Here is a 25,671-nt window from a genome sequence, read left to right on the forward strand (position 1 = left end):
TTACCCCTTTCACCAGTCGCTGGGTTCTCGCTGGTCTAGCTGCAGTCTGGCCACTGTCCTGCGTCTTCTGGTCTCTCTTTTAGGGCTAGTTGTGTTTGTTGTATTTTCAAAAGTATATATGTTTTTGGGCGGAGATTCCCACTGTCCTACTCACGCCGCCATGTTGGCTCCCTAAACTATGTTTTCTACCTTTATCTTGCATCTACCTACCACTTCAGCATTTTATTAAAAATAATAATAATAATAATAATAATGGAGAAATGTGGGATTCACATATAAATCAAGTATAAAAATCAAACGAATATTCATATTTGACCGGATTGTTTATAGTTCATAATGTGTGATCAAAACCGAAAGTTTCTCTGATGACTGCCCTTGTACTGTTCACCATGTAAGAACTTATTCACTGTGTAAGAATTTGTTCACCATGTAAGAACTTGTTCGTTATGCTTCAGAAGATTGGAGACTGACGAGAATTAGGCTTGGGATGGATTAATGATTGTGCATTGAGCATTGAGTCCCCTATACAGAACTTTATTGTTGTTAACAACCATCTGATCAATAAATATGAAAGATGCCCTCTCAAAAAACTAGTGGCCTCCTTTCGTTGTTGCTTTTTAATACTTCTTAAGGTCAGATAATGAAACCATTGTTACTAATGTCTCTCTTGGCCTTAGCTGCTAGGTAGTTGAGGACTGCATGTAATGCTTGTTCATAGTAACACTGTTAGGTAGGTTAGGCAACTGGTATATATTTGCTTTTCTTTTACATGTATTGTGGGACTTTTAAGTTTTTACACATAAACTTACACAAATTTCAAGTTGAGTATTGTATCATAAGAAGCCTAGTCTTTATCAGTAGTAGTTGGGGTTTTACTTACAACAAATATAAAAAGTATACATGAAAAGCTAGAGGAGGTGTTTGCCAAGAGGAAGAGTTCTTTCTGTGTGAGATGGCAACATTAGTTTTCAGATATAAAAATTATATTGTTCCTTGAACTAAGTTTGTGAAACAATCAGTGTGTGAGCTTCTAGACTGTGGTACTGCTCAAGCAGCTGCAGGGAGATAGTCTGTCTGCAGATCCTGTAAATGTGATCTAGATGACAGCTAGCTAAAAATTGCCTTTAGAATTCTCTGAGTCTTAAGACTCTGTGACTGAATTGGCACTGTAAGTTTCTGATAATACAAAGCACTAACTGGTAATTTTAAAGTGGGTAATTTTTATACTGAGAAGTGATTTGAGAACTCAGAGTTCCAAATATATAACAGAAAAGAGGTAATTTACTGTAAAAATACTAGAACATGTCCTACTAGTACATTGTCTAAACTCAGGGTAGCTATTGTTATGAATGTGTGCATTCAGTTGCACTGTAGCTCTGCCAGGATGAATTAACTATAAACTTTATCTCTGGATATTGCTAGGGCATTTAGTAAATTTAAATATTATGTAAACGTTAGAGTATATGTTCCTAATTCAACTGTTGTACTTTAATTTTAATAAGTTGCTCTTCTTTTTTTAACTTTTTTAGTTTCATTAAGATATAATTGACATAACACTGTATAATTTTAGGGGTTACAACATTCTGATTTGGCATATATATATATATATATATATATATATATATGTATATATAGTGAAATTAAGTTTCTCTTCTTAACAGTACTCAGTAAACCCCTTTCTTGTATCTACTCCTGGTAAGAATTTAAAAAACAAGTACAAAACAAAAATAAAGTATAGCATAAAGGAGGGGATGGATGGAAAGATAAAGAGATGGATAGACAGACAGACAGGTAGGTAGGTAGATAGATGAGATATCCTCCCTAAATCTGCCTCTGCCACTGAAGGTCACTGATGTAAACGGTCTAAAAGTACTAGCTGGGTTGTGCGTGGAGAATCTTGGTCACAGCCCAGTTTTGCACCATTTAGGATGGATGTTTCATGAATCTCTTCCTGCCCCTATTTTTCTTAATGTCAGTGTTAGGATTTAGGTTTTGCAGAATTTATTAATAGCTTAGCATAAATTGAGATTATGCCTGTGGGTCCATAAATACTATTTATTTATATTTCATTGGCTGTCAGTTGTGTAAATTCTGCCTCACCTGAGCAGTTAGAGCTATAGAAAGAAGTTAATTGTGTCTTTACAAAATTTAGAATGTTATAAAATTAGTTTCAAAGAACCAGGTGGTAAGAACTCAGGGAGATTAGAAGCTTGCACATGAGAGATTATTGTCTAAAAGCCGCGTACAATACAAACAGAATACAATACAGAATGAAGAAAAAGGGTAAAATTAGGTTCTTTGCATTTGTTTTCTTCTGACACATTGAGGAGTCCAAGTTTTAGTTGTTAGGAAATACTTTTGAAAAGGAAAGAAGGGAAGAGAAAAGGGGGAGGAAGGAACAGCATCTGGACCAGAGGAAATTCATCAGTTGCATTTTGAGGCTGGATTTAAGGCTCATAATTAGCGAATTACTGACACTGCCAAAGTGTAGCTGAATTTAACATTTTGGGGGCTGAGGTACTAACAGTCTTAATTCCTTATACCGAGAGATTTTATAATCATTCCTAGTTTTGTCTGTTTTAAGAGGATGAGAAGTTCTTCAGGACCCGAGTGATTCTAGTCTGTCAGAAAGGAAAGTAAGATCATGAGAGGGTCAGGGTCGATCTAAAGGGCTGGGAGGCAGCAAAGAACACATGTGAGACATGTCAGGATTTGTATGCTGATCATGGATAGGTATTAATCTGTTTCTCTACCTATTTAGATCTACCTGTTTATCTTCTTGCTAGTTGATGAAACATGAAATTATATCACAGGTTAGTTGATCATGTGTTGTAGATTTCATGTTCTTGTGAAACTCTAGAACTCTAGTCAAGGTTTGGTTATAGAGAAAATTTGGAATTCTTTTGTTTGGAAGACATTCTCTGTTTTAAAAAGCCTACTGGGAATAACTCTGATCCTAATCAGTACCTCTGACATTTGTGGTCCATGGATTTTGGAACATTTAACAATAGGAAAAATTCCTTATGTAATTGATGGGGAAGGGTGTTGGGGGGTGGTGAAAAGAGGGGGACTCCACTAGTTTTTTTTTCCTCCAGACTTACTTGGAGGTTTGCGAAAGAGAGATTTTCTGATTATACTTCTTTTCATTGCCTAAATTACCTTTAAGCAATATTATAAAGAAGTCTGGATTGGTTGTTTATTTTCTAAAAATAAACTGGTGGGTCTGAAATCCAACCTTTTCTTTCCTTCCAAGGTTGTTATATGGGATGAACCTTTTAAGTTATCTGAGGCTATTTAATGGCAAACATCATATAAAGAGGGAATAGTCCTGGATATAAGAAAACCAGCTGTTCTCATTGCACTATTGAGGTGACTTTGGGCTGGATTTGTCTACTATCTAAAGTTTTAAAGTAAAGGACTAAAAAGGGGCAACTCCTGTCCTTGGAAGGGCTGCTCCTTGAGCTATTCTCATTTGTTGTGCCCTACTCCTCTTTCTTAAATGTTAAAGATATAGTTAAATATATGAACAGAAGAAATAAATATTTTGGGAAGATAAGATAATTATTAAGATCCAAACAATAATCTTTGCTCTTTGGGAAAGTGCAGAGAAGAATTGTTCTTGCTTTCATAGAAAATGCCTAAGCAGCCCAGTCACCACTCCCCAGCCTTGCTGAGATGATCAGACACATGGATGAAAGCTTGTTTCTTTTTCATCAGATCCGGCTAGCAGGACTTGTTCTACTAAAATTTTAGAGGTGGTTTCAAATCTGTGAACTAAGATGAACTAATGAGAGTAGAGGATGATAGAGTGGAAATATTAGAGAGAGAGAACATTTAAAAATTATATACAGTGTTTTATTTATTTGCATTGGGAGGCGGTTCTCTATAGGTCTTTTGCATATCTGCACATCTGCAAACAGGGGCAAAACTATCTTTATTCTCGACAGTCCTTTCAGGGTTGTTTGCTAGTGAACAACCTTGGATGGCACAGCTAGTACCTCCCTTTATAGCAAAGGCCAGGTTTGTTGCTGTTCATTATATTTCAGATAATTGTGACCTCCGGAACAAAGAGCAGACATACTTACAGCTCATTATAAAAGACTCCAGTTTCCTAAGCTCAGTTCTCTCCTGTAATGCATTACATTGATTGTACTGGTATTGTTTGGCCCTCTTCACAAAGCTCTGTGGGAACTGGGGTTCAGGGAACTGATGCAAATGCTGATGGTCTACCTACTGCTATTGATGTGAATACTAGCCTGTCTTTTGTCTCTGACCTCAGAGTCTCATGTTTTCTGCTTAGATCCCTGAAACTGGCAAGCTAACTTAGCTTACAAGTATGTTGAGATCTCAGACCTTTAATATTCTTAATACTTCAAAGGAATAATGATTTGTTAAATAGGATGTATTTGGAAAACTTCATTGCAACTTACATTTCTAGTTTGTACAGTTTTTAAGTTCATTTAGGGTATTATTTCTCCTTGCTTTGATATAGGGTTTGTTTATAATGTCAGCCCATACATGGAGTATCATCCGGGTGGAGAAGATGAACTAATGAGGGCAGCAGGATCAGATGGTACTGACCTTTTTGATCAGGTAAGATGCTGAAAGTAATCCTAGTATTACAGTAGAAGGATGTTCTTAGATTTAACAGGGTGACAGTTTAGAACAAAATAAAATGGTTGCATAAATTTCACATGTGTTGTCTTGAATTTTGTAGTGTGTGGCAAGATGCTCATATGTAACAACTATTCATTTAATTTGCCTTTGACTTGTTCTCCTAAAATTTTAGAGGTGGTTTCAAATCTATGGCTAGGAGTCTATTCTTTTGTTGGTAAATCTTTATTCATTTTGATCAATTTTGATGGTGATGATTAATTTACAGGAGGCAGTAACAATTACAAGAAAAAACAAATCACTTAGCTTCTTTGCTCTTAGTTTTCTTTCATTTGGGGATCATTATATAATCAGTCTGTCTTTCTGTACTGAATCTACATATCATATAGATAGTTAGATGATCAATGAAGCGAAAACTTACTTTTCTTAGAGTGATACCAGAGATTATGTGTATGTCAAAAGATAATTAAAACAGTTTTCTCCTTATATTAATTAGAAACAAGCATTAGCTCTCATACTATTTAAAAGCCATGTAGAATATATTAGCTACCATCAATTGGTTGAACTGTTATTTTGAAACAGCAATCTTGAGAATAATAGAAATTTACCTATATGTCACAACTGTAGTACCAAAGGGTTTCAACTCCAGGCAAGTTCACTCTGGATTTGGTGAGACCAAATAGCAGCAGAATGTTGGGGGTAAAAGGGCTTATACCAAATTTCAGTTCTTGATATAGCAGGTCAAATGCTAGAATCATGTCCACATCTGACAGGTCTGCAATCTGCCTCTGCCCCTGCACACAGCACTTGTGGAGGTCTTTATACAGCAACACAAACAATAATGGCTCATTACCAACACATATGTAAGCATGTGCCTACACAGTAGGCTAATTATTACATCACTGCATGTGTACATTGGGCATGTAGATTAGGGTCAGATGAGCATCCTGTCCATAGGAACTTCCATTTTCTCCACTCTACCCCTCTAGGATTCTCACCTCACAATCTATACATCCTCACTCTTCCATGATGGTCCCTGTGTGATAAAGCTAGAATATTGTAACCAGATTCCACAACAGCAATAGAGGTCACAACAACATACTAGGATACAGATAACAACAGAACTATGATGATAAAAGGTGTCCTCAAGCCTGAGGAGATTGATTGCCACAAAGTGGTCATTCCAGTTGTATTCAAACCAGGTCTGCTCAGATGAGTTCATGCCTCACACTTTCCCCAGGAAACTGGTAGCACAAGTGGTAGCGAGCCCCATGCACACCCAGCAAGCAGATGTGTTGGCCATTTTTGCTAGGGTGTGTGCCCAGTCCACAAAGACGTTAGAGGAGATTAAACTTAAGGATGATAAGATAACATGTTTTAATGACACCAACATAGGCATATCTTGTCCATCAGGTAGGATGCATGCAAAAGAGTGGTCCTGTGATAAGACTGTAGCAGGAAGGAGGTCCCATCTGGGTCTAGTATACCTATATCTTTACCGCTTTCTCTGTGGGGGTTACAGGGGTCTGTGTATAGTGCTACTGTAGGTGCATGCACTGGCTATAAGAATATAATGAAACTCCCTGGTACGATGATCTTACCTTCCTGCTTATGATCTTTGGGGGCCATTCTGCTGTTATTCCAGAAATACACAGGAGGCCAGCCTCCAGGCCTTGTCCCTAAGGTGCCAGGAAGGCCAGCCATCACTGGTCCATGTGTTGAAACATCCAAGGCTATGTCCACTGAATGGAGTCTCTGGGGTTTATTTTATTGTAGTCGGTGCTGGCAGCAAGATATTATTCTGATGGCCAAACTCCAGCTTCAACAATTCCTCCTTAGTTTGTATTTGCAGTTGTATAGGGGAGGCAGCAATGTGTGCTAGCATATCTACAGGGCTTAATGCACCCTTGTGAGGCTCCTCATTCAAACGTTGTAGCACTGTACATAAGTGTACTGACCATCCCCATAGACTATTAGTATCTGATTTCAGGCTGGATTTTAACAAAGCATTGTACCTCTCTATCATGCCTGCCTCAGTAGGATTATATGGTACATGAAACTTCCATTTTATCTCTAATTGTTACACCCATTCTTGTAGGGTGTGTCCAGTAAAGTGGGTAACTTGATCTCTTTCAATTACCTGTGCTCAGCCATAGGCTGCAAAGAGATGCTCTAGACCTTTTTTGGTCATTTCCTGGTCTGCACAATGCACAGGAAAAGCAACCAGAACTGTGGGTGGGTATTATAGTAACTGTGCCCCACACAAGTCATGGCATATCAGTACCCTTCTGATATGGGCAGAGGCCCAATATAGTAGTGTATCTGCCACCTGACAAAGGGTATCACCCACTTAGCTATTGTCCCAGGTTGCTGTGGTACTCGGTGTAAGTCCCTTTTAGAGCATACATTGTACTCCTGCCATTTTCTGCTGACTTCTTCAAAGGTTAAAGGCAGGCCCCACTGATGGGCTATAGCCCACATTGTCTTCTGCTCCTCATGCCACAAACACTGATGTAACTAACCATTGGGCCATAGCAGAGGCAGGCTTTCCTTCTAGCCAGTGTACCTGGGCCAGTTCATCTGCTTCATCATTTCTTGGGGATGCCAGCAGCAAATGGCCAGTCACATGATATGCTGTAACCAACCAGTTGGCATGGTACCATGTTGTACACAGAGTCAAGCATCACTAGACGGCCCAGCTGTCAGTGCAAAACAACTCGTGGGGATGGCTCCTCCTGGGTGATCACGAGCCATAGTGCCTGAACTCAGCCCATTGGCTACTCTTCCCCTCACTGTCTTCCATCCATATTGTCTCAGTCTTAGGATAGAAAGTTACGGTTCTCCATCTGGGGGCTGCCCATGGCTGGAGCCATCTGTGTACCATGCATGTTCAGATATAGGGGCTCTTCCTTCCCAGTAAGGGTTCTCTGCTACTAAAGGCTATAAAGCAAATTATTTCTGCCTTTCGCTGGTATATGTCACTGGCCTTAGTGGCCATTGGAGTTCTCCATTCAAGAGGCTAGTAGAGAGGGTGCTATGCCACTGTAGGTATGCCACATACCTGTGTGCCCACTTGGCCAGTGTAGACATCTGTGCCATGCCACTCTGTGGTTTTTGGGTCCAATCTCATACCCACCCTGTGCTGGGATAGGTGGTTATTACTTTCATTGGGGCTGTTCTGATAATGGCTCCATAGCCAGCAAGGACTGGTTCATGGCAGCCAATTGTTATTCTATTAAGGTGTACCATACCTCTTTGCCATTTTAGAGTTGTGACCAGAATACAGTAGGTTGGGGAGTTCGTTCAAGCTGCTGCCAGAAACCCCATCCATAACTGTCTTTGGTCACATGGACATCCAGCTCACAGGGCCTTAATGGGTCTATCACAGGGCCTGCATGGCCTTGTCCACCCATTTTGCAGCAGTAAAAGCAGATGCACATGTCTCATCCTAGTGCCACCCGATGCCCTTTGGTACCAAACAGTATAAGGGCTTCAGAATTTGTGCCAAGTGCTGGATAAACACTGTCAAGTAGCCTAAAAGACCCAAAACTCCTACAGCAGTGTCACAGTTGGCTTGGACTTTATCTATGACTGCTTCTGGGATAACTTTGGTTCTGCCCAACCAGACAACCCCCAAGAATTTGGCTGACAAATGCTGTTCACAGCCCATCCTTTCACCTGTAGATATTGTAACAGTCTAGGTGTTGCACATTCTAGGTCTGTAGGAGAATCAGAAGTAAGCATGACATCATCAATATAATGGTAAAGCCGCACCGTTGGCAGCTTCTCCCATACTGGCAAGTCCTGGGCTACAAGTCCACGACAGGTGGTGGAATTATGGAGGTACCCCTGTGGAACGATGGTGAAAGTCCACTGTTGTCCTTCCCATACGAAGGCAAACTGTTCCTGACTTTCCTGTGCTATATCAATAGAAAAGAAGGCATTAGCAAGATCTACAACATATTGATACGTCCCTAGTTCCTGACTGAGGGTATCTGTGAGGGCTGCAGTAGAGGGGATGGCAGCATGCAGAGGGGGTGTGACTTTATTCAGCTCTCTGTAATCCACAGACATACACCAGGAGCCATGTGGCTTTTTCACTGGCCATACTGGGGAATTAAAAGGGATATGGGTGGGCTCTATAACACCCACCCTCACCAGTTCTTTTAGGGTTTCTCCAATTTCCTTATGCCCTCCAGACAGTTTGTATTGTTTGGTATTAGTCATCTCCTGAGGCACAGGCAAGGCTACAGGCGGGTGCTTACCATGTCCCCTCAGAACTACCTGTACCGCATGTATTCTCAGTCTAAGCGCATATGCAGTGGCCTCTAGCTGCAGGTCCTGCAGGATATCTATCACGAAAATATAATCAGGGATGGGAGAAATATGCACAGTATACTACCTTGGGGGTAGACTCTCTGTTACCAATGGTATTTGAGCTTGTTTTACTCTGATAGCCTTACCCCAGTATCCATCAATAACAGTAGGGCTCCTGGGAAACTATACAGAGTTGCCATAGATCTGTGTTCATTCAGCTTCTGTGTTGTACATTCACTGGGGACCAATGAATTGATATTTCAACGTGTGGCCTCTGGTTCCCACCTGGTCCCTCTAGGTGGGTGCCTCAACCCTCCCTCCCCTCAGTAAAACTATCGCCCAGTCAGTTTCCTGTGCAGGTCCAGGTGAGGGGCAAGAATGGCTACTAAGGTCCCAAAGAGGGATGGGGGAACCATTTGCAGCACTGTATCCCTCATCCCCAAAGTAAACAGCTCCTTGTCTGGGCCATGATTTACTGGGTTATAAATGGCCTTCATGCCCAACTACTGTAACACCTGGTAGAGCTTGGCAAACATCTGCCATCCAGCAGGGGAAGATGGTAAATCATACTGATAAAGCCATGTAATGCAAAGAGCAGCCATGAGCCATTTGAAAAGTGAATTGTTCTCTTGATTTGGTGTGCATTATGCAGTTGCTGCCAAGAAGGCACCAAGAATGCCAACTTTCACATCTCTGATCCAGACAGGAGGATACTATCCATTCCTGGCACAGGAGCCAGGCTGATAATGGAATCCAAGGGTTTCTGCCAAAAGTGGAAGCCCAAATCCACCAGCTCCGTCTGTGTATAGAGGTAGAACATAGAGTGCTCCACGACCTGGGGAGGGGACTACACCTCTCTTGGAGGAACCCAGTGTTCCTCTGTCTTTATTTTCTTGACTACAACCAGGCAGGATTTCAGTAGAGGAGAGGTTGGTGCCTCCAGCATCATCTCCATCTCCTCGTCCTTCTCCGACATATCCTCCCCCACTTCTGAGGCTGACGGCAGCTCTGTCGCCGCTCTGCTGTGTGCTTCCGCCACCACGTCCTTCACCTCCTCCACAGCTCCTCAGCACTGACACCATCTGAATTTTCAGTACATCTCTTTACCTCCTTCATAGTACCTCATAACTTGAATTCTTGTGCTGCCTCTTGTTCTTTTCACAGGAGTATGTCCTTCTCCTTCATGGCCTTTTTTTAACACTGAGAAATAGCCAACCTACTGCTCTTGCCACCATGCAGGCCACTCTGTTTCTGAAAGGATTTCCCTATTTTGTGGAGGGCCTCCACCACCGCCTCAGGTGTCACCCCCATCTCCCCTCAGTCCTGAGGAGGGGCCCACTCCTCTAGGAGGAAAGCCGCCTCGGACCACATGCTCACTGGGGGACAAATATCCTCTCCATTACAGACATCCTGCAGTATTTCCCCATCCATAGGTGCAGCCCGCTGAACCACCCCTTCCATGAGGACAGCTTTTTCCATTTTATTAGGTGAATTCCTTTGGGGGATGGAGAGGACACATGTGACATTATCTTATTGATGCTGACAGGAAAATTCCTGACTGACTACGTTTCTGGGGGAGGTTGAAACTACAATTAGGTTAGGTATTAAGTTCCTGTTTGGTGACTTGGCCTAGCAGAAGTGACCCCATGTTGTGCCTGGGTCTTTCTTTTTAACAGTTTATATTTATTTACTCAGAAACAAAGAGAAAGATTCAGATACCAGTATTATTTGACCTGACTATTCTAGTGATTTGTAAGTCCAGGGAGAGGAAATCCCAGGGCAAAATACCTCTAAAAACCAAAATTAGTCAAACGGAGAAATAAAGTTTAAAATCGCTTATTGCTTATCAACTGTAGTCCAGGGTCTTCTCTATTCCTGCTCCAGCAGAAGGAAAACCGGCCCTCCCCCTCACCTCTCAGGTACAGATAAGCCCTCCGTTGCCCAGGTAATTACCCACTGATATGGAGATGAACTTCTCTCCACCCCTGAGGAATGATACAAATGCACTAAAGCCATACTTCTCTCCACCTCTGAATGCCTGTTGATATGCAGATAGATGTACTAAAGTCAGGCTAGATATTCTGGAAATATTACAATTTTACCCACAGACCCCCCCTCCAGAAATCTCACCTTACAATTAACTCATTCCCCCTTTTCCGACCAAACTAATGACATACAGCAGCAACAGCAATAAAATCATGATAATCCTCAAGCCAGAGGATTCAGCCTATGCAGATTAAGTAAATGTACTTTACAGCACAATCTCTCATTAGGCACAAAATACGTTTCTACACTTATTTCCTCTTTCCTAACAACCATTCTAGATTACTCACAAAACTTTTACTGAACATTAGACAAAGTCAAGCCTCTCTTTAAGCATCTTTTTCTTGACAAGAGCAGCACAATCATGATAATTCTAAAGTCAGAGGATTCAGCTAGGTTCAAAGTCCCATGCAGATTAAGTCCAAAGCTCGTCCATTCCAGCCATTATGTGGTATCTGCAGCCAGGGGGCGCATCCAGGACACAAGGACTGTAGAAGCAAATATTTTGGGGGGCAACTTTGCTGTTATTCCAGGAATACACAGGAGGCCAGCTTCCAGGCCTTGTCCCCAGGGTGCCAGAAGAGCCAGCCATCGCCAGTCATGTGTTGAAATGTCCAGGGCCACATCCATTTTATTTCTAATTGCTGTACCCATCCTTGCAACACAGGTCCAGTAAAGTGGGTGCCTTGATCACTCTCAACCACCTGCGGCCGGCCATAGTCTGCAAAGAGACACTCTAGGCCCCTCTTGGTGGTTTGCTGATCTGCACGACGTGCAGGGCACTCCTTCCAGGCTTAGCTGATTTCTTCAGAGGTCAGTGGCAAGCCCCACTGACAGGCTACAGCCCACATTGTCTTTTGCCCTGTGTGCAACAAACGCTGGTGTAGTAGCTATTGGGCCACATCAGAGGCAGGCTTTTCTTCTAGCCAGCTGTAGGTAAAATTGTAATATGTCCAGAATATCTCACCTGGCTTTAGTATGTCTGCATATGAATAGGCGTTCAGAGGTAGAAAGCAGTATGGCTTTAGTGCATTTGCATCATTCCTCAGGGGTGGAGAGCAGTTCATCTCCATATCAGTGGATAAATACCCAGGCAGGAGGGCTTATCTGTACCTGAGAGGTGAAGGGGAGGGCCTGTTTTGCTTCTGCTGGAGCAGGAGAGAGATAAGGGCCCGGACTGTAGTTTGTGACTAATAAACGGATTTTAAACTTTATTTCTCCCTTTGACTGAGTTTGGTTTTTAGAGGTATTTTGCCCTGGGATTTCCTCTCCCCATACTTATACCAGCGCACCTGGGCCAATGCATCTGCTTCATCATTCCCTGGGGATGCCAAAGGCAAATGGCCAGTCACATGATATACGGTAGGTGTCTGTGCCACTCCATGGCCTTTGGGTCCATTCTCTCACCCATCCTGCGATGGGATAGGTGGTTATTACCTTGGTCGGAGCTGTTCCCGCAATGGGCTCCGTAGCCAGTAAAGCGTGGTACACAGCAGCCAGTTGCTTCTTTATCAAGGTGACCCAGATCTCTGCTCTTTTCCATAGTTGTGACCAGGCTGCGGCCGGCAGCAGGAGCAGCAGCAGTGGCAGAAGCAGTAGCCTTAGGCTCGGGCCACGGGCCGGGGTCAGTGCAGCCAGCAGTGGTGGTGACGCCTCCATGACCACACGAGTGTAGACACACGTCCCTTGGCATAAGCGCCACTTCTCCCCATCATTTCTAGGGGCGGCCCTCCCAAAGGTTGCACCCATTATGACAAATTTTGGCAGTCAGAGGAATCCTGTCAACTACCGCCAGATGTAAGTCCGGGGAGAGGAAATCCCAGGGCAAAATACCTCTAAAAACTGAAATCAGTCAAAGGGAGAAATAAAGTTTAAAACCCATTTATTGCTTATAAATTGCAGTCCGGGGCCGTCTCTCTTTCCTGCTCCAGCAGAAGGAAAACCAGCCCTCCCCTCACCTCTCAGGTACAGATAAGCCCTCCTTGTCCAGGTAATCACCCATTAATATGGAGGTGAACTTCTCTCCACCCCTGAGGAAAGATGCAAATCCACTAAAGCCATACTTCTCTCCACCTCTGAATGCCTACTGATATGCAGATGTACTAAAGCCAGGCGAGATATTCTGGAAATACTACAATTTTACCCACAGATTATATAGTATTTCATTGAATACTGTATTACAGTTTTCTTTTACTGGTCTTTTATAATTGGCAAAAATATTTTGCTAATATAAATAGTGCTATAATGTGTGTTCTAGTACACATCTTTGTGTATATGCAGATATTTTCTCTGGTAAATACCTGAATTACTGAGTAAAAGGGTTTCATATTTTACGGCTTTTAATGTATACTGAGAAGCTGCCCTCCAGAAAAGTTGTTTAATTTAATTCCCTAGTGTTAGGCTGCAGGCATCAGGGGAAGGAGTGAGCCTGATGGACAAGCTCAAGCCTCACCAAACGAGGCGAAGAGACTAACAGGTTCTGGTCTGACAACACATTCCAGAGCCTGATCAGATAACCCTCCCAACTAGAATCCTTCCCCCAAGCTAAAGGATTAGTGGTAACTTTCCAGTACCTGGCTAAAGGCCAATGAGAGACCCTCACGTACCCTAGATGAGCCAATCCTCGTGCCAGTGTACACCTTTGCTCTCCCTCCCCCTGCCTTCTTTAAAAACTTGCTGCCTGCCCTGCCGGACGGGCATGACTTCCCTGGCCTGTGACAGAAAGACCACGGAACCTCACCCGGGGGTATTCAAATAAATTACCTGGCCCTTTGTTGCCTCTCTTCGCCTGCTTACTTCTGTCGGAATTTATTGGAATTTATCTTACACCTAGTAAGTCTGGCAACAAATACTATCGATTGTTTTCCTTGAAGTGACAGTCTCACTTTGTTCATTTTCAATAAAATGTCTGTCAGTTACCCAAGTCTAAATAACCAGTTTGTTTATCAGTCATTCTTTTACATATAAACAGCCTTTCTGAAAGAAAAAGGCTCAGTTCAGTTGCCTAAGGGTTTTTCCTTAGGGCAACTGCCTATCTTTGCAGCAGAAGTGTTTTTGAGAAGTTACGGGTCTGTCACACAGCAATTGTAAGAAAGACCTGTACTCAAGGGTTGAGATTTAAGAAAGTTAATAATTTTTTCTATTTCCTAAAGGATATTCTTAAATGACCCATGACCCCTGTTGGGTCTGTGATGGTGCAGAATGTAATGATGGAATTCACTGCCTTAATTTGTGCTAAGATGCAAGCAGTTTTACCCAGCATTGCTTTTTCAACATCAGTGCAAAAGTCAACATAGTGAAAAAGGGAAATAACATCTTTATTTTGAAATTAATCGAAACCTTACAGATATCTGACAGAGTGTTAGAACCCTCCAGAGGTCTATAGACAACACTGAGACATAGTTCTAGACAACCCCTTTGCTGCCTGCCTGTCATTCCCTTGTTGCCTAATTGAATCTGCTTCTTAGTTGTTCAGAGCAGGGTAAGAATGTTCAGCTTTGCTCAGAATAAAATTAAAGCATCTTATAGTGTTAGAGTTATATTGCTTTTCTGTTATTTATATCCCCCATCCCAGGTTCATCGTTGGGTCAATTATGAATCCATGCTGAAAGAATGCCTGGTTGGGAGAATGGCACTTAAACCTCCTGCTCCTAAAGGTAAGTGGTGCCAGTGCTGAACTGGCTTTGATGTGAGACACACATACTTTATGTGGATTTCAATAGATAGATTCAGCTAAATCTTTGTATTGTTCTCCTTTTCGATAGCCTCCTGGTCTAGACACTTTAAAGGTTTAATTTTAGTTCTTCCTTAGAATGAAGCAATTACTTTACCTTAAAATTCTGACATGTTTTGAGAGAATATTTATAATGTTGTTATGGGTCTCAGATCAGGTACACCAGAGCAGGAGTAAGGAAACAGGTTTTCACAGAAAAGTAGATTATAAAAAGGGAGCTTTATATTTTTTCCTTTAGTTTCTCAGAAGTTAGTAAGTGACTAGAATCTGAGGCTAACTTTACAGAGAGCTTTGTGTCCTATTTTTATGTCTAAAACTGCTTCAGCCCCTCACATTGTGAGGAATAACTTTAGTTTTTGTTAGGGGGACATTTTTATTTTCCACAGTTCTTATCCACACTGCAACAAAGAATTGGAGGGCAGAGACACAATAGTGAAGCAGAGTAAAAGTTTTATTTAAAGTTACACACTTAAAGAGAGAAAAAATGTGAGTGACCTCAGGCAGGAGACGTGCCCTGAAAGGTTTAAGTTTTATTTAAAGAGAGAGAATGTGCGGGCAACCTCAGAGAGGTGCTCCCTGAAAGGTTGGGAGAAAGTTTTATTTAAGGCAAAAAGAAAGGGGAGTGTGGGCTACCTCAGAGAAGAGGCATGCTGAAAGATTAGGGGTTCCCCCTTTTAAGGATTTTTCAGGAATGTGACAAAGGGCTAGGGGTGTGAACTTGTCAAGTGGTCTTAAGATATTTATCTTTGATGAAAGACATTACATCTCTTCTGTTATCAGTCCTCTAGGTAATTCTGCAAAATTAACTTAACATAAGAAATGTACTGATCTGGTTCCTCTCTAGTATAGCAGCTTCTCTCTGGGAGTATATCAATCGAGACCACTTGCCCTGCCCCCAAGGTGGGCCGAGTTATTGTCTGTTTGTTAAAGAATATGTTAAGAATCTTACTTCTTAACTTTGGGTTTTGAAATGCAGTCTTAACTTTATGATGGAATTTTTCCTGTTTTTACTATGCTGTTTATAGCTGGGCTTGTTTACTAAATTAATCATGATGCTTGTCTCCTGCCCAGGTTGCAAATTACTTGATTAGGGGCTGGAGGAGGAAAAAGCAGCAGAAAGGTTAAGTTAAAGAACAAGCTGGGCCTATTAGCAGGCTAAAGTAAATCTTACAATGGCATGATCTAACTGACACAGTGAGGACATGGGCTGTGCTCAGACACTTTTCTTTATCTGGGGAATAGTTGGACATTCCAAGTTGCTCCTGCCTTTGGAGCTTCAACTGATTAACTTATTAACTCTGTGAATCTTTCCTGGCTCTAGTTTTAACTGGTTAACTCTTTGAGTCCCTTTTAGTGGGTTTTATTGGCCTTATTCTCTCTCCACCCCAATCATATCTGTTTTCCTGCCTAACAGTTTTCATTAGTGTTTTGTATTCTTTTGTTAAATAGACAGATTATCTATAACACTTAGAGTTGACTTCTAGACTTCTTTTTAGAATTTAATTTTTGAATATGTAATACATTCACATGACTTAGAAATCTGAAAACATAAAGTTATACAGTGAAATTTTCCCTCTCACCTTTCTTTTCCATTTGCCTTAAACTTTTCCACTCCTTGCCCCTCTACCATAGAAAACTCCTGTCCTGATTTTAAACTACTTTAAAAATACAACCCATTTCTTCCCCTTACCTTCTGACCTGAGGTTCTGTAATCTGGGTGTTCTGGAGACCACTTCTTTACCTCCTAAGCTTTTTTCATAGGAACATCCTTGGAAAAGTTTAGACATGTAATAAGAGTAGCAGGAATACTTGGCCTAATCTTTCACTATGGATGGGATGATAGTCATTTCTTTTGAGTAACCCCTGACTTTGAAACCCAAATTAGGAATAAATTGGCTTGTTCAACCTGAGTCTTCTACTGTTATTTAGTTCGGTGAATTTTGTAATTCAGGGTTCTTATTACCAGAGGCCTCCACCAGCAGTATGGAAAAAGCACAGACTTACCTAAATTTGAACCTTAGCTCCATGGCCTGTTGGCTGTGCAGTCTTTGGGCCAGTTTCTATCTCTGAGCTGTACCTTTTTAACCTATACAATGATTCATAGGGGTAAGAATCAATATAAGTAAAGTTCTTTGCATGATGAATGAAATAAATGCTCAAAAAGGATTCTTTTTCTTCATGTGGCCACAAAACAAATAAGCAATATGTGTATATACCAAAAGCAAACTAGGTTGAACTTCAGTGTCTGGAATTCTTCCAAACCAGTTTGCTTTTGTAAACCAATCCCCTTGTCCTCTTAATTGACTTCTAAATTAATTGGTTCACTGCCAACAGAGGATAGAATCATAACTAAAATCTGTAAATGACTAATTTTACCTTGTCCTGAACATTTGTTGTCTTATTTATACAGTTTGGTTCTAAAGTATGTGTTATTCTGTGGTACCATTCAGGGTGATCAGAAAGCATGCCAGGCTCCTGAGGCTTCTGTTTCATAGGAGACATGAAATTAGTAAAAGGACTTTTCTGGTTTCTTTTCTTCCTCCCTGGAAATGAAAGACATAATCCTCAAAATGCTTCATCAAAAACAATAAACACCATTTAAAATGAGCAGATTACATTAGTTCACAAAGAAATCCCCAGATATCTCCCTGACTGTGTCCCCCGCCAAAAAAGAGTTGGTAGAAGCAGCAATCCACAGTGATAAACTGAATCTGAAGCCTCTGTTTCCTCTTAGCACTTGTTCATATTCTTGGAACTCAGAGTCACACAGGAATTTTAATGAACACATAGGGGACGGAAGACCAGATTTTGGGCCTCTAAAAGCCAGAATTGGAACTGAAATCCCTGCCTATGGCCTGGACTTTTGAAGGTCTATATAATCAGTGAAATGGGAAAGTGTGTGATCACAACCAGTCCCACACACAGGTGGGCAGGTTGTGATGGGAAAGGGCTTGAGAAACCAAAAGAAAGACCCAGAGACAGTGTGCAAGAGCTGAGGGTTTCCTGGGACTTACCTACAGCTATTCAGGAGTGGCTGGCTGGAAGAGGTTGCAGACCACTGTCACAGACAGGGAGGGAACTGCTTATATGGTGTAAGGGGACAAAAACTATATGCATGCCAAAGAGAGTATGTGATTTATGACTATACTACATGTTTTGTTAGAAGAGATCATTCTTGTGCAACCAGTGCCCCAGAGAACTAAACCTTCAATGGAGGGACTGTCTTCCAGTGTGTCCATCAGTAAGGCACACCTGGATTTGGCCAGCCCCAGGCCATTTATATCACCTAGCATACCACCCAGAGGATCAGGCCATGTGGACATATGTAACAAAAGGTTACAAGCAGTCAGTGCTTATGCCCACAGAAGGCTTGAAAAAAAATCTGCCCAACAACAAAGGGAGATGTAAAGGTATTTGTCTGCCTCAACCATGTTTATGAGGTGATGGAGAGGAAAGAGAAATTTCCTCTGAGAATTTGTATCTACTTCCTGCCCACATAAGAGTTGGAAATTCAAATATATTCCACCTATGTGGTTTCAGAAACTTCAAACCAAGAAGTAAAATAGTCTTTCAGTCTTGGTTTTCCATACCGCTTGGTAGATGTATATATACATTTTTAATAGTGAATATACTTTTAACCTTAAACCCTCCAAAATTCCCACAGGTACACATCAGACAATTATTAGTGCACAATAAAAAATTAAGTAACACATGAGAAAACAAGTCAGCAGAAAGAACAGTAGAATTTCACCTTTATGAGTTCATTATTCATTAACAATAAAAATAATTATGTTTGAAATATTTAGGAAAATAATGAATCAATAATGAGTAAAAAACAAGAGACTGCTAAAAATAATTGTGTAGAATTAAAACAAATATAACTTATAGCAATGAAAAATAGAGCTGGTGAAATTATAAAGTATATGGCATGAATAATCAGTTTAGACATAGTAGAAGAGTTCAGTGAACTACAAGACAGAGCATGAGAACTTATATAGAATGTGGCACAAACAAAAAGAAGAAAAATATGCAAAAAACATGGAGGATAGAATAAGATCTACCCGTGTAATCAGATTTCCAGAAGAAAGTAGTAGTGGGAATGAGGAAGAGGTAAAATCTGAAGGGAAGGGGGCGGAGCCAAGATGGCAGCGTGAGTAGGACAGTGGGAATCTCCTCCCAAAAACATATATATTTCTGAAAATACAACAAATACAACTATCCCTAAAAGAGAGACCAGAAGACACAGGACAACAGCCAGACCACACCCACACCTGCGAAAACCCAGTGCCTGGTGAAAGGGGTAAGAAACGAGCTGCAGCCCGGCGGGACCCGAGGCCCCTCACCCCAGCTCCCGGCAGGAGGAGAGGAGTCGGAGTGGGGAGAGAGAGGGAGCCCAGGACTGCTAAACACCCAGCCCCAGCCATCCGCACCAAAGCACACACACAGTATATGCGTGGGGTGCTGGAAACTAGGGAAACAGGACACTAAGACCTTTGAGCGGGTCCCAAAGCCGGTGCCCCTGTGACAAAGAAAAGCGAGTACTTTTTGAAAGTCTTAAAGGGACAGGGACTGCACAGCTGGACGGAAACATCCCAGGTCACAGTCCAGCAGTTGGAAATCCCAGGGAACTCCGGGCACACTAACCCCCTGGGCAAAACAGCTCTGAGACCCCTCATGGAGGTAAACAGCCAAACAGCGCCCCGTCCATTACCTCTCTGGGGCCCCGCCATAGCAGAGAAGCAGCCTGAGGCTGGCCACGCCCACAGCAAGGGAGCTTCCTCCATACCAGCCGGGCAAGATACAGAGACCCAATCTACATGCAATTGCCCAACACAAGCCACTAGGGGACGGAGTTGTCCCAGTAAAGAAAGTCCAGGAGCCAAGTGGAAAGAGTCTTGACTCTCCCAGCTGACAGACGTGTCAATAGCACACCACTGCACCTATCAACATGAAAAGGCAAAAAAATTTGATCCAGACAAGACTAACCCAGACAGCTTCGACATCTTCTACATCTTCCCCTGAGAAGGAACCTGGGGAAATAGATTTAACCAATCTTCCTGAAAAAGAATTCAAAACAAAAGTCATTACCATGCTGATGGACTTGCAGAGAAATATGCAAGAACTGAGGAGGAAGAATACAGGAAAAAAACAATCTCTGGAAGGACTTCAAAACAGAATGGATGAGATGCAAGAGACCATTAATGGACTAGAAAACAGAGAACAGGAACGCAGAGAAGCTGATGCAGAGAGAGATAAAAGGATCTCCAGGAATGAAAGAATTTTAAGAGAACTGTGTGACCAATCGAAATGGAACAATATCCACATTATAAGGGTACCAGAAGAAGAAAAGAGAGAAAAAGGGATAGAAAGTGTCTTTGAAGAAATAATTGCTGAAAACTTCCCCAAACTAGGGGAGGAAATGGCCTCTCAGATCACAGAGGTACAAAGAACTCCCATGACAGGGGATCCAAGGAGGGCAACACCAAGACACATAATAACTAAAATGGCAAAGATGAAAGACAAGGACAAAGTATTAAAGGCAGCCAGAGAGAAAAAAAAGGTCACCTACAAAGGAAAACCCATCAGGCTATCATCAAACTTCTCAACAGAAACCCTACAGGCCAGAAGAGAATGGTATGATATACTTAATGCAATGGAACAGAAGGGTCTCAAACCAAGAATACTGTATCCAGTGTGATTATCATTTAAATATGAAGGAGGGATTAAACAATTCCCAGACAAGCAAAAGTTGAGGGAATTTGCCTCCCACAAACCACCTCTACAGGGCATCTTACAGGGACTGCTCTAGATGGGAGCACTCCTAAAAAGAGCACAGAACAAAACACCCAACATATGAAGAAGGGAGGAGAAGGAATAAGAAGGGAGAGAAATAAAGAATCATCAGACTGTGTTTATAATAGCTCAATAAGCGAGTTAAGTTAGACAGTAAGATAGTAAAGAAGCTAACCTTGAACCTTTGGTAACCACAAACTTAAAGCCTGCAATGGCAATAAGTACATACCTTTCAATAATCATCCTAAATGTAAATGGACTGAATGCACCAATCAAAAGACACAGAGTAATAGAATGGATAAAAAAGCAAGACCCATCCATATGCTGCTTACAAGAGACTCACCTCAAACCCAAAGACATGCACAGACTTAAAGTCAAGGGATGGAAAAAGATATTTCATGCAAACAACAGAGAGAAAAAAGCAGGTGTTGCAATACTAGTATCAGGCAAAATAGACTTCAAAATAAAGAAAGTAACAAAAGATAAAGAAGGACATTACATAATGATAAATGGCTCAGTCCAACAAGAGGATATAACCATTATAAATATATATGCACCCAATACAGGAGCACCAACATATGTGAAACAAATACTAACAGAATTAAAGGAGGAAATAGAATGCAATGCATTCATTCTAGGAGACTTCAACACACCACTCACTCCAAAGGACAGATCCACCAGACAGAAAATAATTAAGGACACAGAAGCACTGAACAACACACTAGAACAGATGGACCTAATAGACATCTACAGAACTCTACATCCAAAAGCAAAAGGATACACATTTTTCTCAAGTGCACATGGAACATTCTCCAGAATAGACCACATACTAGGCCACAAAAAGAGCCTCAGTAAATTCCAAAAGATTGAAATCCTACCAACCAACTTTTCAGACCACAAAGGTATAAAACTAGAACTAAATTGTACAAAGAAAGCAAAAAGGCTCACAAACACATGGAGGCTTAACAACACGCTCCTAAATAATCAATGGATCAATGACCAAATTAAAATGGATATCCAGCAATATATGGAATCAAACGACAACAACAATACAAAGCCCCAACTTCTGTGGGACACAGCAAAAGCAGTCTTAAGAGGAAAGTATATAGCAATCCAGGCATATTTAAAGAAGGAAGAACAATCCCAAATGAATGGTCTAATGTCACAATTATCGAAATTGGAAAAAGAAGAACAAATGAGACCTAAGGTCAGCAGAAGGAGAGACATAATAAAGATCAGAGAAGAAATAAATAAAATTGAGAAGAATAAAACAATAGCAAAAATCAATGAAACCAAGAGCTGGTTCTTTGGGAAAATAAACAAAATAGATAAGCCTCTAGCCAGACTTATTAAGAGGAAAAGAGAGTCAACACACATCAACAGAATCAGAAACGATAAAGGAAAAATCATGACGAACCCCACAGAAATACAAAGAATTATTAAAGAGTACTATGAAAACCTATATGCTAACAAGCTGGGAAACCTAGGAGAAATGGACAACTTCCTAGAAAAATACAACCTTCCAAGACTGACCCAGAAAGAAACAGAAAATCTAAACAGACCAATTACCAGCAACGAAATTGAAGCGGTAATCAAAAAACTACCAAAGAACAAAACCCCCGGGCCAGATGGATTTACCTCGGAATTTTATCAGACATACAAAGGAGACATAATACCCATTCTCCTTAAAGTTTTCCAAAAAATAGAAGAGGAGGGAATACTCCCAAGCTCATTCTATGAAGACAACATCACCCTAATACAAAACCAGGCAAAGACCCCACCAAAAAAGAAAACTACAGACCAATATCCCTGATGAACATAGATGCAAAAATACTCAACAAAATATTAGCAAACCGAATTCAAAAATACATCAAAAGGATCATATACCACGACCAAGTGGGATTCATCCCAGGGATGCAAGGATGGTACAACATTCGAAAATCCATCAACATCATCCACCACATCAACAAAAAGAAAGACAAAAACCACATGATCATCTCCATAGATGCTGAAAAAGCATTTGACAAAATTCAACATCCATTCATGATAAAAACTCTCAACAAAATGGGTATAGAGGGCAAGTACCTCAACGTAATAAAGGCCATATATGATAAACCCACAGCCAACATCGTACTGAACAGCGAGAAGCTGAAAGCTTTTCCTCTGCGATCGGGAACAAGACAGGGATGCCCAGTCTCCCGACTGTTATTCAACATAGTACTGGAGGTCCTAGCCATGGCAATTACACAAAACAAAGAAATACAAGGAATCCAGATTGGTAAAGAAGAAGTTAAACTGTCACTATTTGCAGATGACATGATTTTGTACATAAAAAACCCTAAAGACTCCACTCCGAAACTACTAGAGCTAATATCAGAATTCAGCAGTTACAGGATACAAAATTAACACACATAAATCTGTGGCTTTCCTATACACTAACAATAAACTAATAGAAAGAGAAATCAGGAAGACAATTCCATTCACAATAGCATCAAAAAGAATAAAATACCTAGGAATAAACCTAACCAAGCAAGTGAAAGACCTATACCCTGAAAACTCTAAGACACTCTTAAGAGAAATTAAAGAGGTCACTAACAAATGGAAAGTCATCCCATGCTCCTGGCTAGGAAGAATTAATATCGTCAAAATGGCCATCCTACCCAAAGCAATATACAGATTCGATGCAATCCCTATCAAACTCCCAACAGCATTCTTCAATGAACTGGAACAAATAGTTCAAAAATTCATATGGAAACACCAAAGACCCCGAATAGCTAAAGCAATCCTGAGAAGGAAGAATAAATTGGGTGGGATCTCACTCCCCAACTTCAAGCTCTAGTACAAAGCCACAGTAATCAAGACAATTTGGTACTGGCACAAGAACAGAGCCACAGACCAATGGAACAGAATAGAGACTCCAAACATTAACCCAAACATATATGGTCAACTAATATTCGATAAAGGGGCCATGGACATACAATGGGGAAATGACAGTCTCTTCAACAGATGGTGCTGGCAAAACTGGACAGCTACATGTAAGAGAATGAAACTGGATCACTGTCTAATCCCATACACAAAAGTAAATTCGAAATGGATCAAAGACCTGAATGTAAGTCATGAAACCATAAAACTCTTAGAAAAAAACATAGGCAAAAATCTCTTAGACATAAACATGAGTGACCTCTTCTTGAACATATCTCCCCGGGCAAGGGAAACAAAAGCAAAAATGAACAAATGGGACTATATCAAGCTGAAAAGCTTGTGTACAGCAAAGGACACCATCAATAGAACAAAAAGGTATCCTACAGTATGGGAGAATATATTCATAAATGATAGATCCGATAAAGACTTAACATCCAAAATATATGAAGAGCTCACACACCTCAACAAACAAAAAGCAAATAATCCAATTTAAAAATGGGCAGAGGAGCTGAATAGACAGTTCTCTAAAGAAGAAATTCAGATGGCCAACAGACACATGAAAAGATGCTCCACATCACTTGTTGTCAGAGAAATGCAAATTAAAACCACAATGAGATATCATCTCACACCAGTAAGGATGGCTACCATCCAAAAGACAAACAACAACAAATGTTGGCGAGGTTGTGGAGAAAGGGGAACCCTCCGACACTGCTGGTGGGAATGTAAATTAGTTCAACCATTGTGGAAAGCAGTATGGAGGTTCCTCAAAATGCTCAAAATAGAAATACCACTTGACCCGGGAGTTCCACTCCTAGGAATTTACCCTAAGAATGCAGCAGCCCAGTTTGAAAAAGACAGATGCACCCCTATGTTTATCACAGCACTATTTACAATAGCCAAGAAATGGAAGCAACCTAAGTGTCCATCAATAGGTGAATGGATAAAGAAGACGTGGTACATATACACAATGGAATATTGTTCAGGCATAAGAAGAAAACAAATCCTACCATTTGCAACAACATGGATGGAGCTAGAGGGTATTATGCTCAGTGAAATAAGCCAGGCGGAGAAAGACAAGTGCCAAATGATTTCACTCATATGTGGAGTATAAGAACAAAAGAAAACTGAAGGAACAAAACAGCAGCAGAAGCACAGAACCCAAGAATGGACTAACAGTTACCAAAGGGAAAGGGACTGGGGAGGATAGGTGGTAAGGGAGGGATATGCACAGGAAAAAAGAAAGGGCGCATTACGATTAACATGTATAGTGTGGGGGGGGGCACGGGGAGGGCTGTGCAACACAGAGAAGACAAGTAGTGATTTTACAGCAGCATACTATGTTGATGGACAGTGACTGTGAATGGGTATGTGGGGGGGACTTGGTGAAGGGGGGAGCCTAGTAAACAATGTCCTTCATGTAATTGTAGATTAATGATACCAAAATAAAACTAATAAAGAAAAAAATCTGAAGGGATAGTAGCTGAGAATTTTACAGAATTGCACAAAATCCTCAGATTATCATGATTTCTAATACTTTGTGTTTTTAGTTTTTTTGCATTGTTTCAAACAGTTAAGCACCTGGAACCATAGATCAGGAGAATACTTAGAAATGGAAGAGGCATCTAGAGCCATTCTAACACCCTCAGTTTAAAAGTGAAGATACTGAGGCTTATGAATTTGTGTACCTTAATTAAAGGCTACAGTTACTTAATTGGAGAAACCCACCAGTTAAAGAATTCATGAGTGCTTCCTTTTGTAAGGCAGAGAATCACCTCATTAAAGTTACCCAGTTTTGCATGATTTATTTCTCTTGCATATATGCTGGTGGTTCTTAAGCAAGGTTTATTTTGCTCTCCAGGGGAGCAATGTCTGGAGATAGTTTGGGTTGTCACAACTAAACAAGTATTGGCATTCTAATGGATAGAGGAGAGGTAAGGCTTGCTGCTAAATAACCCAATAAAAACCTAATAAATACCCTAAATAAAAACGTACAGGATAGACTCCCACAACAGAGAATTATCCAGCCCAAAGTGTTAACTACTGCTGAAATAGAGAAACCCTTGTGTATGAATTAGGTTTTTATTCTTAAAAAATGATGGTATTAATGGCATGTGTATGTTAAGCTGGTATGTAGCTAAGACAACTATTGGATGGGCTGGCCATCAGCTGGTCATTCAGCTTCTGTATAGTCAAAGTTCTGTCTTCTAGAATCTTGATTTTCCTCATTGGAAAATGGGGACAGTCTGGGC

The 25,671-nt window shown here is 41.0% G+C and overlaps 1 protein-coding gene across 3 annotated transcripts in view; it reads left to right on the forward strand.

Moving 5' to 3' along the window:
* LOC118913774 (cytochrome b5 reductase 4) overlaps positions 1-25,671 on the forward strand; it is a 94,134-nt gene that overhangs the window by 21,679 nt on the left and 46,784 nt on the right. For all 3 annotated transcript variants that reach the window (XM_036888013.2, XM_036888011.2, XM_036888012.2), the window contains exons 3-4: positions 4,493-4,593; positions 14,549-14,630. In XM_036888013.2, the coding sequence (XP_036743908.1) occupies positions 4,493-4,593; positions 14,549-14,630 (183 nt within the window). The remainder of the gene's footprint in view (positions 1-4,492; positions 4,594-14,548; positions 14,631-25,671) is intronic.

The sequence above is a fragment of the Manis pentadactyla genome, chromosome 12, assembly GCF_030020395.1.
Source record: "Manis pentadactyla isolate mManPen7 chromosome 12, mManPen7.hap1, whole genome shotgun sequence".
NCBI classification, from domain to species: Eukaryota; Metazoa; Chordata; class Mammalia; order Pholidota; family Manidae; genus Manis; species Manis pentadactyla.